At 25.5% G+C, this 18,314-nt stretch overlaps 1 protein-coding gene across 2 annotated transcripts; it reads left to right on the top strand.

Moving 5' to 3' along the window:
* The first annotated feature begins 1,741 nt into the window (after positions 1-1,741).
* On the top strand, positions 1,742-17,915 carry LOC129966824 (uncharacterized). 2 transcript variants are annotated; one of them, XM_056081404.1, is made up of 9 exons: positions 1,761-2,383; positions 6,129-6,198; positions 6,793-6,829; positions 9,396-9,450; positions 10,399-10,535; positions 12,829-13,041; positions 13,693-13,796; positions 15,874-15,943; positions 17,710-17,915. In XM_056081404.1, exons 1-9 carry the CDS (start codon positions 2,200-2,202, stop codon positions 17,830-17,832), a joined length of 993 nt encoding a protein of 330 aa, XP_055937379.1. In that variant the 5' UTR covers positions 1,761-2,199; the 3' UTR covers positions 17,833-17,915. The 2 variants fall into 2 exon arrangements, with proteins under 2 accessions (XP_055937380.1, XP_055937379.1); XM_056081405.1 differs by lacking the exon at positions 12,829-13,041 and having other exon boundaries at positions 1,742-2,383.
* Positions 17,916-18,314: the final 399 nt, after the last annotated feature.

The raw sequence follows: 18,314 nt of genomic DNA, 5'->3' as shown, positions 1-18,314 counted from the left end.
TATGGAGACTAGAAACTCTAGGTATAATGGACCCATGTGAGACTGATAATTCAAAAGACTTAGAAAGTAAAACTTTTAATTATTTTTCCAGAAATGTAAAAATTGACGAGGATGGAAGATATGAGGTCAAGCTTCCCTGGATGAACTACCTACAAATAGAGACATTGCTGGGAAAAGGCTCGTTTCTACTAGCTTGAAGTTGTTAAAGGGCAATCAATTAAAGTGTTATGATGCTGTCTTCGAAGAGTGGAAGAAAGAAGGTTTTATAGAAGATTCTGATGAGGGTCCTGGTCACTACCTACCTCATCGAGGAGTATTTAAGAATGATTCCACTACCAAAGGGCTGCTAGTTTTTGACGCTTCATGAAAATCAAGAGGTAATCTCACATTGAATGATTGTTTGATGAAAGGTCCAAATTTTATAGAGACAATACCTTTTGTACTTATGAAATTTCGGGAGAAAACTTTTGGTGTTTTATCAAACATCAAAAAGGCGTTTCTTCAAAAATCTCTTGCTAAAGAAGATAGAAAATATTTGAAATTTCTGTGGAGGAAGAATGAGAACAGAGATGCGACTAAAGTTTATCAGCATGCCAGTGTAGTTTTTGGCCTGAATTGCAGTCCCTTTCTGTTGAGTGCTGTCATCCACCATCATTTGGACCAGTATTTATCTTCTACCAGCATGCAAAAATTGACATCATGTTATCAAAACTTAAGCAGGCTGAAGCGATATCTCTGAAAGAAAAGAAAGGATATCGGCTGATCCCCGATCCTCCAGGGGATGAAAAGAAAATCCCAGAAACACAAAATCTTCTTCTCTTGTGTCCTGAGTGTCCCATCCCCTTAGCGCGAATAAAGAGAAAAGAAGAAATCTGTGAATGGGTTGAAAAGTGAACGGACCGGTTATTCTTGGAATTATTGTATCATTGAATTGCATATCACTGAAATTTAATGGTAGCGACCTTGACTTTCCCACATTCGCATTACACTATCCCATATAATACATAATGCACTATTCCATATAGATCATTTTTAACTGCTTGTGACATGAATGTCCGGTTGCATATATTCTTTTCGGTGCTGGCGCCATCTATTGGTAGAATATAAAACTAAAGTAAACATTTTTAAAGAAATGACATATATTTTTAATTCATCTTTTTCAGAAAATGGTTGTTCTCCAATATATAAATTAAATAAATAGTTTTGAAAAAAAATTAAATTAAAAAAGTAAGCTGAAATAGATCAATTAATTCAATCACACGTTACTTAAATTAGTAAATTAAGTATTAATTACAATTCATAAATTTTATATTTATTACTAAGTAATAATTTTTAATTAATAATATGATTGAAATAACAGATATTCGGAACAAATATTTATAAATAACAATAGCAAAATTATTTTTCATTCAAAAAATCGTGGATTATGCATCTCTACGCAAAATATCTCAATCCGCCCCTGGTTTATAAAAAGAGAGTTGCGATTTTAAAGGGTGGGATCTTGTTGTGTATGGACGAAGGTTTTGTTGGGTTGCTTGAGGATTTATAAGGGATAATTTTTTTTTTAATCAGTGAGCTAGCCAACAAGTACTTTGGGTTGAAAGTTGAAAGAAATGTTCCTTCAATATCATTGAATGGAACTCTGTTCTCGAGATTTTCCTGGTTGGAAGATCGAATTGAATCTTTTCATAAACAGGACTCATAAGTTAAAAGCTGTAATCGAATCTGCGATAAGTTCAAATGAATGATTACATAACGATTTCCTTTTGTTCGTGGTATCCATTATTGATGGATGAGATCTTGCACAAAATAACGAATCATCTGTTTTTCTTTCCCTACTTGTAAGCATCGAAATGTTTTAACTGTGGCTTTCACTGTACAGTCCTAAACATTTGTTTTTTGTTTACAATATTGTTGACGAATTGGATGTTGAGTAAATAAATATATGATGAAACTAGTTGAAGAAAAGCTTCATCAGTGTTACTATATGAAATAAAATATATCAAACTCTGCGGTTTGACTTTATTTCTCATAATTGTCGATGTTAAAATTAATATTCTACAAATTCTGCGGTTTGTCATTGCTAATCCTTACTCCTTAGGAGTTGACGGGAAAAGAAATTGTGCAAAATATATATTTGTGATTTCGAAAATATTTTCCTTTGTACTAATATAATAATTATATTTGTTTTGAAATCAAATGGCCGAAGCAATTGCTAGCAGCAATTCTATAGTGAACGTATGTCCATTTTGTAATAAAAAATTTGGAAATGAATTTGAATTACGAAATCATTTAGAAGAAATTCATAAAATTTCATTGACTTATGAGAATCCATGTGAAGCCGATTTTGGAGACAACCTAAGATGTTACAAAATTAGTGAAAGTAAGAGAAATTGTATATTCATCTCTTTATTTATCTGTGATATAATAGTTTAGTGTTATTTTGAACAATTTAAAGGTTTAAATTAAGATACATATTTATCCATTTGTTTAATTGTATTTTTCTGCTGTGATATATTGTTCCTATGAGACATCGTTCTCTTGGATCTTTTATAAATATTTAGAAACTTAATTTTGGACTGAATGCAATTCATAGTTTAATATCATAATATATTTATGCTTTGAATTATTGCTTGTTAAAAGATTTCATGTAATGAAACATATATTTGTTTAAATATGGTGTAACAAAGTCTCAATCAAAATGGGACAGTGAAATAAGGAAAATGCATTTTCCATTTTTGCCATTGGAAAAAAAAAAAAAAAAAAAAAAATCTTTATTTACGCGAACTATTCATAGATACTGTAATAGTTATTTATTCATTTCTTTTCATATTAGTAAAAAATATTTTTGTCATTACAATAAGATGGTTGCATGATTAAAAATATCTATAGAATTTTTCATTATAGAGAATAAAACTCTGGAAAACTCTTCATGGAAATATATTAATATTAGCCATTAAATAAGGGAAACAAAAATTTTATAATTTTATTTATCCATTAGTGAAAGATTATATTAATAATATTATCTGTGCTAGGTAAAAGCAGATTTAGTAGCTACTTTGCAACTTTACATAGCACATATTATGAGAACCCTTTTTTTATAAGATAATTTAATTTGACATTTTCACATATTTTTAACATGTTAATGAATTATTTTAGGTTTATCTTTTTTCTTTTTACTTTATTAATTTTGTGAAAATGTATATCTATCTATCATTATGATTCCAAACTCCAAGCATTCATGGGTATGCACTTAGTTATTAAAACAAAAGTTTAGTATTTTTAAATATTGTAATAATTAAATTAGCATAATGAAACATATAGTGACCTGACCAATTATACTGGATTAATTGTTGGTATTATCTTAATATCTCATAATTTATAGATTTTGTATTCGTTGCAAATTTATTTATTTTGTAATTAGAAAAAATAAAGTTTTTTAATTGATTTGTTTAATTCCCCTTGACAGCTGTCTAGTTAGAAATCCATTTCTTTCTGTATTGTTAATAATAAGAAATGTGTGTATGTCTGTTAGTATGCTACAAAATGTATTATTGGAGCTACCAAATTTAACATAAACTTGATGGAAAAATGGGAATATAGACCTTGGAACCTTTTTTTAATTCATTGAAAATAAAGTAAAAAGCATTTTTCTTGTGAAAATTCCTGAAAATTTTATTGTTCAGAAGTGTATTTTAAACCATTTTAAAATTTTAAAAAAGGCATTTTTTCAGTGATACCAATTTAATTGTGAAAATTTTTCTTTTTTAAAGTATAAGGTTTTTTAATCATTTTTTTTCTTTTTATTTGTTGCAATTCTTTTTTATTACTTGCTAAAATTCTTAAAATTTCCAATGTTTTATTAAAATTTTAATGCAGCTTCTTTTGCATACTTAAAGAAGCTGCATTAAAATTTTGAAAGAGAAAAGAGGGGGAAAAATAAATTAAAAGAAGGGGGGAATAAAGGTTATACTAACAGCACAATACAATCCTGCTACTTAATTAGCATTTTTTTTTTTGTTAACATTTAAATAGTAAATATAAATCTGAAGTCAAATTTGGTGATTTGTCACTAAATAAGTCGAATTTATCACCATATTATCAGTCAAAAGAATTTATTCTTTTACTGTTAATTCAAGGCTTTTTTTTATTTTGACTTGATGTTTCACAAACTCATTAAGTGATATAGATATTTTTCTGTCACTGGATTTTACTATAACAAATATGTCTGAGATAAATAAACTTTCCTTGAGTTTTTAGCATGTTTGCATTTATTCTTGTATTGAAAATTGCCTATGTACTAAGCAAAATGTAACAAAACAAATACTATTAATAATTTTCAAATTGTGACAATTAGATTTATTTTTATAGAATTATTGTTTTTTTGTTCTGACTTTTTTTAGAGTCATTTTTTAATGTCGTAAAAATACATTATTAGCTATAGTTTGACCATTTTTAAAGATTGCTTCCTTCATGCCATATAATTTTATGTATAAAATTCTGTCATTGCTTTGTTACTTTAATGTTTTGTTTTCTTATTATTGCACATTACTTTTTTTTAACTCATTATATAAACAAAACCATTTTTAAATAAAATTGGTAAATAGTGATAATATATACAAAACTGTGGTGCTGATTGATCCTCTTGTTTTGCTTATATTTATAAGTTTGGTTCATTATGCCTATTTTTTAGCATTTGTATTATGTTTGCTTTTATATTTAGTATTATTTGTTACATCTTTCAACCATAAAGGAGTTGATTCATGCTCATGTGATATCTGTGAAAATTGCTTCAACAATTCAATTTTCATGTTCATATTAATGATGCGGAAGTTGTCTGAATTGTATTCTTGATCTCTTTTACTTTATCATTATTCTTGATTTGAATGTAATATTGAGAGTAATAAAAAAAAAATTTTTTTTTTTTTAAAGAAAGGAGAGGAAGTGAGAGTACAACAGATATTTTGTAGTCATTAATTATCATGGATGAAGCATAAAAAATTCACTGGTGTAGGAATTTTCTTTTGCAAAATCCTTTGAAGATTAACATGAATGTGATAAAGATGAAATGTCCATTTCTCGTTTAACATTAAACAGCCAAAAATATTATTACAATACTTTATAAAATTTGCCTACAGAATATATTTTAATGATATTCAAAATGAAAGCATTGAAGAAATAGGTTCTCAACAATTACTTCAATTTAAATTACAGAGGCTTAAAATCTGTAGTTTGTCTTTTGTTGGAAAAGAAATGATTGAAACTAGGATGAAGACATTGAATTTGCGACTAGAGAGAAGCAATAAATACTAGGACTTGATGATATTAAAATATGAAAATCTATTAGAGCATTTAAAATGTTTCCATTCATTTACAGCTTCTTAATCTTAGATAAGATCTTTTTAAGTATTAAATCAACTCTTCTTTTCAAAAATCTAGTTTAGGATGCAGAAACTTGATGCAATTTGATCCAAAGAATCAAAAAGGTTATTTTCAATTATTCCTGTGTGTGACTAGGGGTTCAGTCAAATTCATAATATGAATAATTTTTGATGGGATTTTTTTCTATCGTTTAAGAGATTTTTAGATGTATTGAGAATCGTATATGAGGAATCAGAATATAAAACTGAGCACATTATAAGACTATTTTGTAAGAATGCTAAAAGACATTCTCAGGCTGCTAATTTTAAATTCAGGCATATTTGTTATACTGACTAATTTTTGCAAAGATGAAAGGGAGGTTTAAAAACAGGTATATAAAGACTTCAAAATGCACTAAAGATTATTTTTTTAAATTTTAATTCTATAATTATCTATCATTTATATTATAGTTATTTTATTCAATATAACCTTACTGGTATTGTAATTTAAAATGTAGATATATGTATAGTTGAAAATAATTGATAAATAATGCTTTATATTTCTGAAATATATGCTAAAACTATGATAACATTGAGTTATCATTCTAATATTTCTATCTTAAGATGATGATTATTAAGAAATACTTTTATCACAACTTTTTATTGCTGTAATTTTTAAATATATTTTTAAAATATACCTGAATTTTTAAAACAAAATGTTGATTTTAATTTTTTAATGTTTTTTTTTTTTTTCTTCTTTTTTTGTAGTCAAGAAGCCATTAATTTTAGGAGGAAAATTGAGAGAGCTAAAAATGATTTTAAAGGAAGATTTTGACTTGTAAGTGTTAACATGTTAAGTAATATATGAAAATACTTTTTAGTTATTTTTAAATTCTTTAAACTAATGTAATTAAAATTTATTTAAATCATATATTTTATATTTGTCCATACATTCAAAGTATAAATTTAGTGGTGGTGGGGATTTAAATATTTAAATTGAAAGAATTTTTATTTGATGAAATATAATTTTGGGGGGGGGGGAATATTCATTTTTATAATTCATTATTTACCAATATTGGGATTTTAAGAATGTTAGCTTTTGGAAGCTGTTTGTGATATAAGGTTTTAATATTATTTGAATTGATTTAACAAAATCCAGAGTTATATATGACTTTTCCATTAATATAAGAATTAAAATATGAACTAATTTCATCTAGTATGCAGTCTTATTCTGTGGCCTGATCTTTGTTTCCTAATGCAATATTTTGTTATATCTAGTATATTGATTTATTGGTTCCCACTCTAACAGCAATTACCTCGAGACAACATATAAAATGAAAAAACAGATGCTATGCTAATGGATGTGTATGTTACATGCATTTATATTTTTCTTTTACATACATTTTTTTAATTGTTATTGCTTTTGTTTTAGGTACATTCAACACATGAAGGCATGGATACGCTGTAGTGTGAGTTGAATATTTTATTGAATGGAAATCATTAACCTCCCATTATTCAAATAAAATTTGAAAATTTTATATCATTTGCTGTAATTAGGGTTATTTTAAAGTATCAGAGAAGAGCTGATTAACATTAGTTAAATTTCTTTTCTTTTTTTTTAATGGCATTGAAATGCAAAATATGAACGCTTTACTAGAAAGAATAAAATGTTAGATAAATTTATGGATAAATGATTTGTCACCTTACTTAAACTATTTGGAATATCTTTTTTTAAAAAGGCATAAATATTTTAACAACTTCTAATTTTATGATTTTGGCAGATAAAACAGCTTATGATTTTAGTTTTCGATCATTACATAGTTGAAAAAGTTTTGAATTTTTTTTTTAATTAATTATCATCTTGGATTTGTCATCTTTGTAATTTCTCTAGTTTGTAAGATTTTTCAGTGTTAAATAAATATTGTTTTTATTAAATATGAGACTTAAAATGTTCTAAGTAAACTGTTAAAAGTTGCTATTATAATTTGCAATAGTTTCTATAATAAATAATATTATAAAAAGCATAGTAAAAATTGTATCATTATAAATGCAAAGGACATGTAAACATTTTGATTATTTACTTTTCTTTATTTTCTAATGAAATAAAGCCTTTAGTTTTAGAAATGTATTTTTTGTATTGAGTGATTCAATTCAAAGATCATAGAAATTTGAAATAGTTGTAGATTTCAAGCAATTTTTATATTGAATTAATGTCTATTGCTTAGTTTAAAAATATGTGATTTGTTAATGCATGTACAATTAAGAAATGCAAGGATAGGTAAGCATTAAATAAAACATTTTTTTTCATGGTGCATGATATATATTTTTTTTCAAAATATAAATGGCAAGCATTTAACATTTCTAAAGTATTAGTTTTTGAATATTAATTTGCTTTTTTATCTACCTTTTCTGACTAGCTAGTTTGCTAGGCATTTGGGTTATGTTTAATTTCAATTAAATCTCTTATGTACATAACTTCATGTGTTTGTTTCTCTAAGGAAATATTAACTTTACACCCATTTATTATGTACATGAAATTCTTTAATAGAATTAATCCCAATACTGATAGGCTTTAATAGTTTCTTAAACAAAATAATTTTAGGCTTCAAATTTTAATAGACACATAATAGAGACACTATTTAGAAGTCTTTTGCCTTGCATTCATTGCATAAAGCTTCTAAAATAGTATGATTTTGCTAATGTTCTATGTTTAAGCATTCAATTATATAATAGAAGAAAAGCAGTGTATAAAAATATATAGACCGAAAAAATTTCATCATTGCTGGATTTTAAATTTAAATCTTTATTTTAAGTAAAATAAAATATCAGCAAATTTATTTAGAGCATGCTTTATCCTTAAATGGAAAAATAAGCTGGTTTTTCATATCTTGATCACAATAATGCAGGGGGAAAGAACCCAGGTTGAAATATTAGAAGAAACGATGCAAGTAATTTGAATTTTACTTCAATAATGAACTATTGTTATAAAATATGCTTAGAATAGTTTTTTTAAATTAATTAAAAATAGAAAGTAATTTTATGGCAAAAACTTGATATCGTTGATTATTATTATTTGAATTTTATGGTAACATAAAAATTATTTTTGTGCTGTAATATTTTTGGGAAGTTATAATGAGAAGGCATCAAGATTTTGACTAATTTTTAATAAATTAAAATTCTAAAAATCACTCTGAGGTCTACATTTCCATTCTCAGTAGTATATAAGATTTGCTTGGTAGCTTCAGATCAAACAACCGGGCATTTAGACTGTCATTGCGCACTCACCTTTATTAGTAGTAGTGATGAATATGTATAATATACTTATTCTATATATTCAATAACTGCTAAGATAAAATATACTGTTAGCTTAAAATTGAGTAAATAGAAAGAAAACATTATTATTAAACAAAAATATTAAAATTTCAAAACCTTATAAAATCAATAACTTTGGGAAGTCGCAGGTACTGAATTGAGGATATTTATATAATCTTATTTTTTAACTATTAATTACAAATCATGATCCTCTTCTTATCATTGCATGACTGATACTGAACTGTTAGTTTTCTTATAATAATTATTATAAGTATAGTTGGATGATTATATTTATATATCGTGCAATATGAAATTTAGAATTGTTTATTTGTAAAATTATTCACTCTTTTTAAAGGTTTTTAATTATACTTTAAATTTTGCATTATTGTACAGTTTTTTATGGCATGAAATCTCACCAACTAGCATATTATTTCAAATATTTCATTTTAATGTGAACTTTTTGTCTGAATTAAGTGTTAACATGCCATTTTTTAAAAAATATTTTCTGAACTGAAAAAATGTAATGTGTTATAAAATTTATCTAGCATTATATTCAATTTTTATATATTTAAAAATTGAATTCTCCCTTCTTTCTTGTCCTCCCTTCATTTTTCTGAAAAGTTGTGATCTTTTAAAAGGAGGCTACAATTGTTAAATAATAATAGTAACTTTCTCACGGTATTTATTTTCAATTTATATACATATATATTATTTTTATTTCAGATAACAAGGTTACAATTTCATGAAAATGTTTGTTCTTTTTTCACTCCTGAAACAAGTATGTTTTTTTTTTTTAACTTTGTGATAATTTGTTTCTTTTTTTTTTTAGTAGTGTTAATAATTAGCTTCTACATTAACTTTCATTAGATTACAATATAGTAATTTATTTGAAAAATTCTTTTCTGAAAGTTCCAAATATTATTTTTATATGTCACCTAAAATCACTCCTATTTCTTTTTTCTGCATTAATATTTTGTATAAACAATAAAATTCCTATTTACTTAAATTAAATGTAATAATTATGATTTTTTAATGGATAGTATCCAAACAGGCACATAATTTTAAAGAAATGCATATTTTTATATGGAGCTCTTAATTTACTTTCTGTTAGATAATATGTTCTACTTTAAGTGAGCTGATCTTAAAAAATATCAGCTGAGGTACAAACATTTATTTAAAAAAAATCAATGCAAATGTTGAAATAATTAGGCAGATATTTTTGCATTCTTTCATTAACATGACATTGTGAGAGCTGTTATATGTGAAACAAGCACTATCATTTGTGCTTTCATCTAAACTTGCAGAAACTAAATTCATAACTTGTTATTTTGAGATAACTGTTGTTGCAGATGAAAAGTAACTTAGTGAGCCATAAAATAGAAAAATTTCAAAGAAATGTTATTTTTATGGTCACAATATTTTAGAAGGAAAAAATGCTGAAAACTGAGTATAACATAATTTCTTACTTCTTAATGCATGTGGAAAATAATTAATTTGAAAATATGTAATTCTATTTTTTATTATTAATGTGGTCCTGGTAGAAAAATTTTGAATTAATATCTGACAAAATTGAATAAATTTTCCAGTGGCTAATGAATGCTATTTTGAATTTATGTGTGAAGAGTTTGATTGTATCATGGAATTGTGCTTACTATACAAATTTTGCTCTATATATTATTTTTATATCAAATGAGAAAACTGCTAATGACTTTTTTTTATTTTATAGTTAAAGTCCATAATGAATTTCTCCTGTATTTCTTAAAAGATATTCGCTCAATGTCTCGGCTGTGTCAAATAGGTACAGAAGATAGTTTTGACTATTCTACGAACAACCTTACACCAGGAGAATTGCCATCAACCGTTGTTAGTATACATATATCTATTACCTCTATATGAATATATATCTATTACCTCTATAAAATATCAACAATTCTAATTTGATTTTATGACAGATAGCATGTAGTCTGGCATTTCCAGTGAGTACCTAGGTAATCTGGTGGTAAATGAAAATGCATCTTAAAAATTTTATTTCTTTATTTGAAGAAGTTTTAAAGATAAGGCATAAATTCATATCTTTTAAAAGGATACAAAAAATTATAATAACTCAAAATTTTTGCCAATTTAGGGAGAATATGTATCAACTCCTAATTTTCAATAAAAAGATTTTTAAAAAATGGATTGACATATTCTGATAAAGTCTCCCTCACCCTGCTCACACACACACACATACAAGAAAAAAAGAGTTTGCATTTCATTTTTGTCATTTTTCAGCTTTTATTTTGAATGAAACCTTTTGTTAAATTATAGAGTCATTAATGTTTTGTGTTCGATTTGAAGAAGAATATGAAAGGGAAAAATATATATATATAAGTTTAAGTAAATTCAATATAATAATTAAATTAAGATCCATTATTTGTCTGCTTTGTGTCTTTGCAAATGCCAGATTTTTATTTATTATACCAATTTATATTTATTCCAAAGGAAAACATAACCATGGGAACTTTTGAATTTGAAAATATTTCTTTATCTGTTTATTTTAACATATTGTTAAAAACCTGTAATGTTTCTTCTCGGCACGGCTAGTTCAATCACTGGAAAGACCGTTTTACAATCAACTCTGTTGGGTGCGGATTCAGTGCCGTGGCAGTGATCTCAGAGCTGGGTGACAAACTTGGTGATCATTTGGTGACTTTGGCTACAAAACAGATATTACTGGAAACTTCAAGAATTTTAGCAATTGAGGAGCCTAGGCAATAGGAACCGAGATATGCCTGATTGGTCCTGAACCTTCTCTGCCCGCCTCCTGGGAACTACAAAGACCGACAGTTGCTATTGAGTCATAGAAAGAGACAGCGAAATAGTTCAATCAGTCCAGCAAAGCGCAAACATTTCGTGGTGCGTTTGCTGAACAGAGCAGTGTTGCAAAAACTCATGTATTGAGAAGATGATTTGTGTTGTAGCTGATAAGAGCAAGACAGAAAGTATAATAACTGATTTCTTAAAAAAAATAATTTTAAAAATTGATATCAAAGCATTATTAAAGGAAGGAAAAAATGTCTATAACCTAAATTATTTTATATTTACTGTAAAAAAATAATCAATGTTTGATTTTTTCATACCTTGATTTAACATTTTCCACCATGTAGTCTTAATTTCTTTTTGATCCGTTGAATGACATTGAATTGAGATTATACTGTATAAGTAAGTATGGAGAAAAGAATTTTGGGGACATTCTTTTTTATTAATTAAAAAATGATGCTTGTGAAATTTTTTGGTAAGAATATTATTGCTGTAGAATTAATGAGAATTATGCTCATTAATTCTACAGTAATAATAAAGAGATAATAGCAAAAATGAAGGAAATATTTATTCGATCAGTACTTATTTTCTTTTTTAATTCTAAATTTGTATAGCACATAAATTAGTACTTCTATTTCCTTCATGCAATATTATTCAACTTTCTGCAAAATAAAACTCTTTTACTTGATGTATTCTTTTTAGTTATGCTGGAATATGATTCCATTTGTAAATTATTAAGTGTGATGTAAGCATTAAATTCTGGAAATTGAAAAAAGATATCTTGTACCTTTTAAATATTGTAGTCTTCTTATATTGAATTTATTTAGTAAAATTATTAGTTTATTAAGATTACATAAATGTTATTGAAATCACATTTTTAGATTTATACCATTACATTAGCAATTATGTATATGTATATTCTATTACAAAAATAGTAAAAATGATTATTTAAAAAAAGGGTTCATTTATTAAGGCATTCAAACTCACCATTAAAGATAGCTATCTATGTGGTGAATGTTTGTTTTTCTGCAGTAAAAATCATCTGATTTCCATAATGATTATAGATTAATATATTTGAAATTATAACATGACAAGAAGGTACAAGAATGGTTCTCTTAAAATGTAACATTTTTAACTAATAAGAATGCAGAGTAAGATTAGCTAATAAGTGGAAAGGAGAAAAAAAATGTTTAATTTAAACTAAACATTTTAATTCTTTTTATTACATAATGAACTTTAAAAATTCTTTTTTAATTTCCGAGAAATTCCATGAGAAAAGGAAGGTTAAAAAACTTATTTATTTTGTAATATAATTTCAGCGAAATCCAAGAATATAATTTTTGAAAAATTCCTTTAGAGTCAACCAATTGCCAATCATGCTGCAGAAAATACGAACCTAAATGTATCCAGTTATAGCGCTTTGATTGATTCATATGAACAGCAATCAAATCCAAGACATTCACTTCAAGATCAAGAAACTTTGTATGCATTAAGTCTTGTATCGTCTTGGGAAAATGGCTGTAGAAATGTAAAAAAAAGACTTGTCCCTATTGTATATTGTGCAATTAAGGTATGCATAAATTAATTGATTTTTACAAGTGTTTCATTTCACAAGGAAAGTTCCTTAAAAAAAAAGAGAAAAAAAAAGAATCATAAAAAATTAATTTAAAACCATTTAGAAACAAAAATTTGTCATTGGAATTTGAAATGATAACATTTATTCATCTTATTAAAGCAAATTTTATTTTATTAGAAAATTGAAATATATTAGTTTTAGGATTTATTTATTTATAAATGCAATAATGGATTGTATATTTGAAAATTATTGTACATCTTGGGAGTTGTATGACTAGAAAGTTGTAACCAGTTATGGTGCTTCATATTAATTATTTTTAAATTATTTGGCTCTAAAAAAATTTCAAAAATAAAAAAATATTATGATTATGCAATATAATTAGAAACTGACAACAGATGAGATGTTTTGTATCATTAATAGTGCATGAACTAAGCATTTGCTTCTATTCTACATAAACTATTCACATTATTTTAATAAAGCATTGAACAACCCCCTCTTACTCACTTACTGATCATTTTTTTCAATTGAGATTAAATTGTGTTTTTAAAAATTCTTAGTATATTAAATAAATTTTTCTTGACAACTTTTTAGAATATTGAATTATTACATAACTTGTTGATGTCATTTTCTATCTTTCTATTTTAGCAACTTATAAGAGGTATTTCCAGAGCCATTGCAACGAGACGAAAATGCATTAAAGTGAAGCCTAATGGTCTTGTTTATGATGTTAGAAAAACGGATCCAAAAGAGTATGTGCCAACAAGAGTTTCTTTTTCTTAACATTGATGCTGCAAAATTATTTGGTTTATTTAATCAATTGCTCTTCATAACAAATATATTACAATTCAGAGATATATGGCCTTCAATTTAAATCTCTGATAAGAATGTGGTTGAAAATATTTTTAATATTTTCTTATGTTCATTTTTTTTAGAAAAATATTTATATTAAACTGTTTAAAACTTTGTTATCATGAATTTACAAGTAGCTGTAGTCAAGTACTAGAAGAATCCTTAGTTTTTAATCTAAAATGTTTTTTATTCGCACATTTTTCATTTAAGACAGTTTTCCTTTCGTATTTGTCTTATTTTAATCCATAATGTGAAAGCAATGTTTCAAGGATATTAATATTAATATAACAAATCTTTAAAAAATTTCTGACAAAAAATATTTTTTTTACAGTTTTAAAAGTTTAATTCAAGTTTTAAATATTCACTGTCTAATAAATTCTAATTATGATAAAAAGGTCAATATTAAAAAACAATCAAGATTGGCCCTAAATCTTTTTTATATTTACCTGTTTAAGGTGTATACTTCCCTCACATAAAATTTTGAACCTTGGAGAAAACCGTGAGTGCTCAGGTTTTTATTTTCAGATTCACCATCTCACACATTTTGTTTCTCAGTATAGTAAAGAAAATTGAATTTGCATTTTGAACATCTTTTTATTTACTTGTGTATTTATTGATCAAGTGAACCAAAATTGATATAGAACTACAGTTGTGTCGTAATAAGCTCGCATACAAATTATATTAATCTAATTTATTGCATTTTTGAGTTATCACATTTATGTGCATGAGAATGTACAGACTTGTAGATGGAAAATTCTTTGATGGATTTCATTCAAATTTTTATGAAAACCTATGCATTAATTTCTAAAGCTGGGAGTCAAATTTCATTACATTTTTTGAATTGTCATATTTACATACATAGAATAATACAGACTGACAGATGGTCAAATTCTTAACAGATTTGGCATAAAATTTGATAACAATTTACATTTTAAGTTTATATGTCAAATTTCATTTATCTAGATCTTAAAGGTTTGCAGTTACAGTTATTAGTTGTTATCAGATAGGCAGACTTACTGTGAATAGATTTGATTTAAAACTTAATAGCATCTACAAATTTGATGTAAAAACCATATTCCAAATGTCATCCATCTAGCTCAAAATATTTTTGTATTACTCTATTCAAAACAGAGCAGAAATTATAATACTAAAAATGTGTTTATCAGGTTCTGAAAGATCTGAAACACGGAACTTCCTTAAAATCTCTTTCTATACAAGAAAGTTAACCTGTAATACAAAAGAGAAATTCTGTTTACTTTTACCAAGATTTGTCTCATGAAAAAAAATATTAAACTTCTGAAACTATATACGCTTTTTTCAGCTTAGCCTTATGTTTGAGAAATAAAATGTAAGGTTTTGCATGTTAAAAAATTGTGCTGTACCACATATATATTATTATTTTTTTTTTTTAATTTTAAGAAATAATTGTATTTGAATTTGTAAAGTCATTCTTATCATTTGATTGCATTTCAGTGTTTTGATTAGAAACTTTAATCTTTATTTGTTATTGGTAATGTTCTGTGTTTTATTACTATTATTATTTATTTCCACACGGACATTAAATGATATATATTTTTTTTAACTCATGGTCATATCTCATTATGATTTTAGAGTTTAATGTAGTTGTCTCAAAGAAATATTCCCTCCTTAAATAGGTGAATTAAAAAAATGTTTGAGTAAATATGCTTTGGACTAATCTTTTAAGCATTCATTTTTAATTTCATATCTTTTTTTTTTTTGAAGTCAATATAAATGATAGCAATAAACAGAGAGCAGGATATACACATTTTCAGAAGTGCAACACCTACACATAGTTTTAGAGCAATAAGTAACATAATATTTTAAATAATAATAATTCATTTATTATTTGTTCTTTTGATAATCATTACAAGATCACAGTATTTAAAATGTGTGATTTAGAATTATAAAATTAAATAATTTAAATGCATTTTGTAATATTTTTTTTTTCTTCTGTAGTGTTAGCCCTGATGACCAACTAAAATACACAGGCAGTGTAACTCTACCAGAATTATTAGATGCTTTAGAGGTAATTCTTTTGTGTTTGATTCAGACTATTACAGTTTAAAAGAAATTAATTAGTTTGAAATTCTTTAGAATGTTGATTAAATATTACTTCTTTTAATACAATGAAATTTCTTTCCTAGTACATTTTATTGATGACTAAAATCTTTGTAATGTTGTGAGATTTTTAAGGATATAAATTTCGTTCATATGGGTTTAACTCAAATAAAACATTAAGCATTATAATATTGGAAATTAGCAAATTTTTTTAAGTGATTTAAAATTCAAATCTCCCTCAACTTGCACATGGGGGGGGGAGACTATGCAGCAAAGAAAGTCATTTTAATTTCTATCCAGACAATGTAGCCCACAAGAAAAACTACATTGTTTTATAGTAAAAATTCAAGTAGAAAATTTTTATTAGTATTAATTTACATGGGGTTTTGCAATAAATTTGTTATTATTATCTCATAACGTTATTAATTTATATTATAAAAAGTTCTATCATAAATTTTTGAATATTTTACTATTATTAATGTTTTCTAAAATTACAAGCACAATAATATTACTAAAATAACTGTAAATCATCTTTAAAAATTATACTTTTAGCATTTTATTTTATATCTAAAGTAAAAACCTTATAGCATTTTGAGCCAAGATGTGATAGGGTCTCATTTTTGTTAGTTTAAGTTATCTCTTAAATGTTATACTAAAGAGACTATTATATTGATGATATTTTTATATATATTTATCTGAAAATGATATCTGTATATTTATCTGAAAATATATGTTTTTCTGTTTTGGCTGAATAGTTTAAACATTGTCAATGTATTTTATTTTTAATAGCAGTCTTTATGTCCAGATTATTCATTTTTTTAGGCTCTTAAACAATTAATGTGATTTTTTAAAAATTTTACCTTGTTATTTAATAGAACTGAATATCGTGAATTTTATTAAATTAATCTGTTATAAATTATTGTAGGGGCAAACTAAAAGGTTTATATACTATAAAATAGAAGTGAAACTGAAAATCTCATTTTGGAATTAAAGTCCAAAAATAAAGCTATTTTTTTAAAACTTATTTTTAACATTAGCAAAAGTATTTGGTTGGATGTTTAAATGGAAGAATTTGAATTTAATCAAATCATTAAAAACATTTTAGATTGAATATGAAATTGAATTTAAAAAATTCATTAAGAATAAAGGGAAAAAATATACCGAAATAAAATTGATATCATTAAAAACTTTTTGAGTTTAAGTTAAACAAACTCCATTTTTATGAGATAGTAGTTTAGAAAAATGCATTCATTTATTTCCAAAAGTAAATTTTAGCAAGAATTAATGTGTCAACAGTTGAATCTTCTTTTGAACTTGATTAACTTTCAGTTTGACATCCTCTATTTCCTCTGACTAAATGGAGTTTTGGGGAAATGGTGATCTATTTCCAGTGCTTTCCTAGTTATAATCTGCAGTCCCATTAATTTGTGAAGCAGCGAATTTTAAGACCAGTGTAAAAAACGTAAAACAACACAATCTAAAACAATCATATAGCATTTGTTTGAATTTGACTGTTGTCATTTGACTATAAATAATAAGAGAAATTTCTGTGCCATGTAGGTTAGTTTTTTATATCTATGGATAAATAAAAATGCATCAAATTTTAAAGTCGTTAATCTTGAACTTTATCATTATTTATATTATCTGTTTAGCCATGATTAATTGTTTGTCCTGAAATATAATATGAAATTATAATAGCTATGATATTTTAAAGACTGATTAATTTCATTTCAGGCACATCCTAACCTCATACCTTTAAAATCAATTTATAATGTTACTATCCAGTCAATTATGAATTCTGTGGAACGTCAGAGAGTCCAGAAGTCTCAAGAAAACGGTGAAAAAGAAGATAGTTGAATAGATCCAGTTATATCAGATCAATTTTTGAGATGTAAAATGTATAATATATTTTTAATAAATTTCATTAAGCATTAAGTGTTTTCGAACGTGTTCGTGATTTCTTGGCATTAAAAAAGATTATATTTGATGTCCAGCAATATGTTACTGGACATCAGCAACTAATTGCACCATTTCAAATTTCACATAGAAATGAAAATTCAGTAAAACAATCTATTAATTGTGCTCATTTCTTGCCAGTAATGTCACCAAGGTGGAAATAGAAAGAAACAATACATTTCATTACATTTTAACATTTTTTTATTACATTTTTTAACTAAATGCATTGATATGCTAAAAAAATGGATTATTTCAATTTATTATTTATATATGTAAAAAATTTTCCATTTTGTTTTCAAATTAATATAAGTAAATTCGAATTATAGACAATGTGTTAAGTATTATGTTAATAAGAATTTCAAGGGACCAGAGAAAAATTTTGC

The sequence above is a fragment of the Argiope bruennichi genome, chromosome 4 (genome assembly GCF_947563725.1).
Source record: "Argiope bruennichi chromosome 4, qqArgBrue1.1, whole genome shotgun sequence".
NCBI lineage: Eukaryota > Metazoa > Arthropoda > Arachnida > Araneae > Araneidae > Argiope > Argiope bruennichi.
The sequence above is the reverse complement of the archived record's forward strand: the minus strand, read 5'-3'. Positions and strand labels throughout refer to the sequence as shown.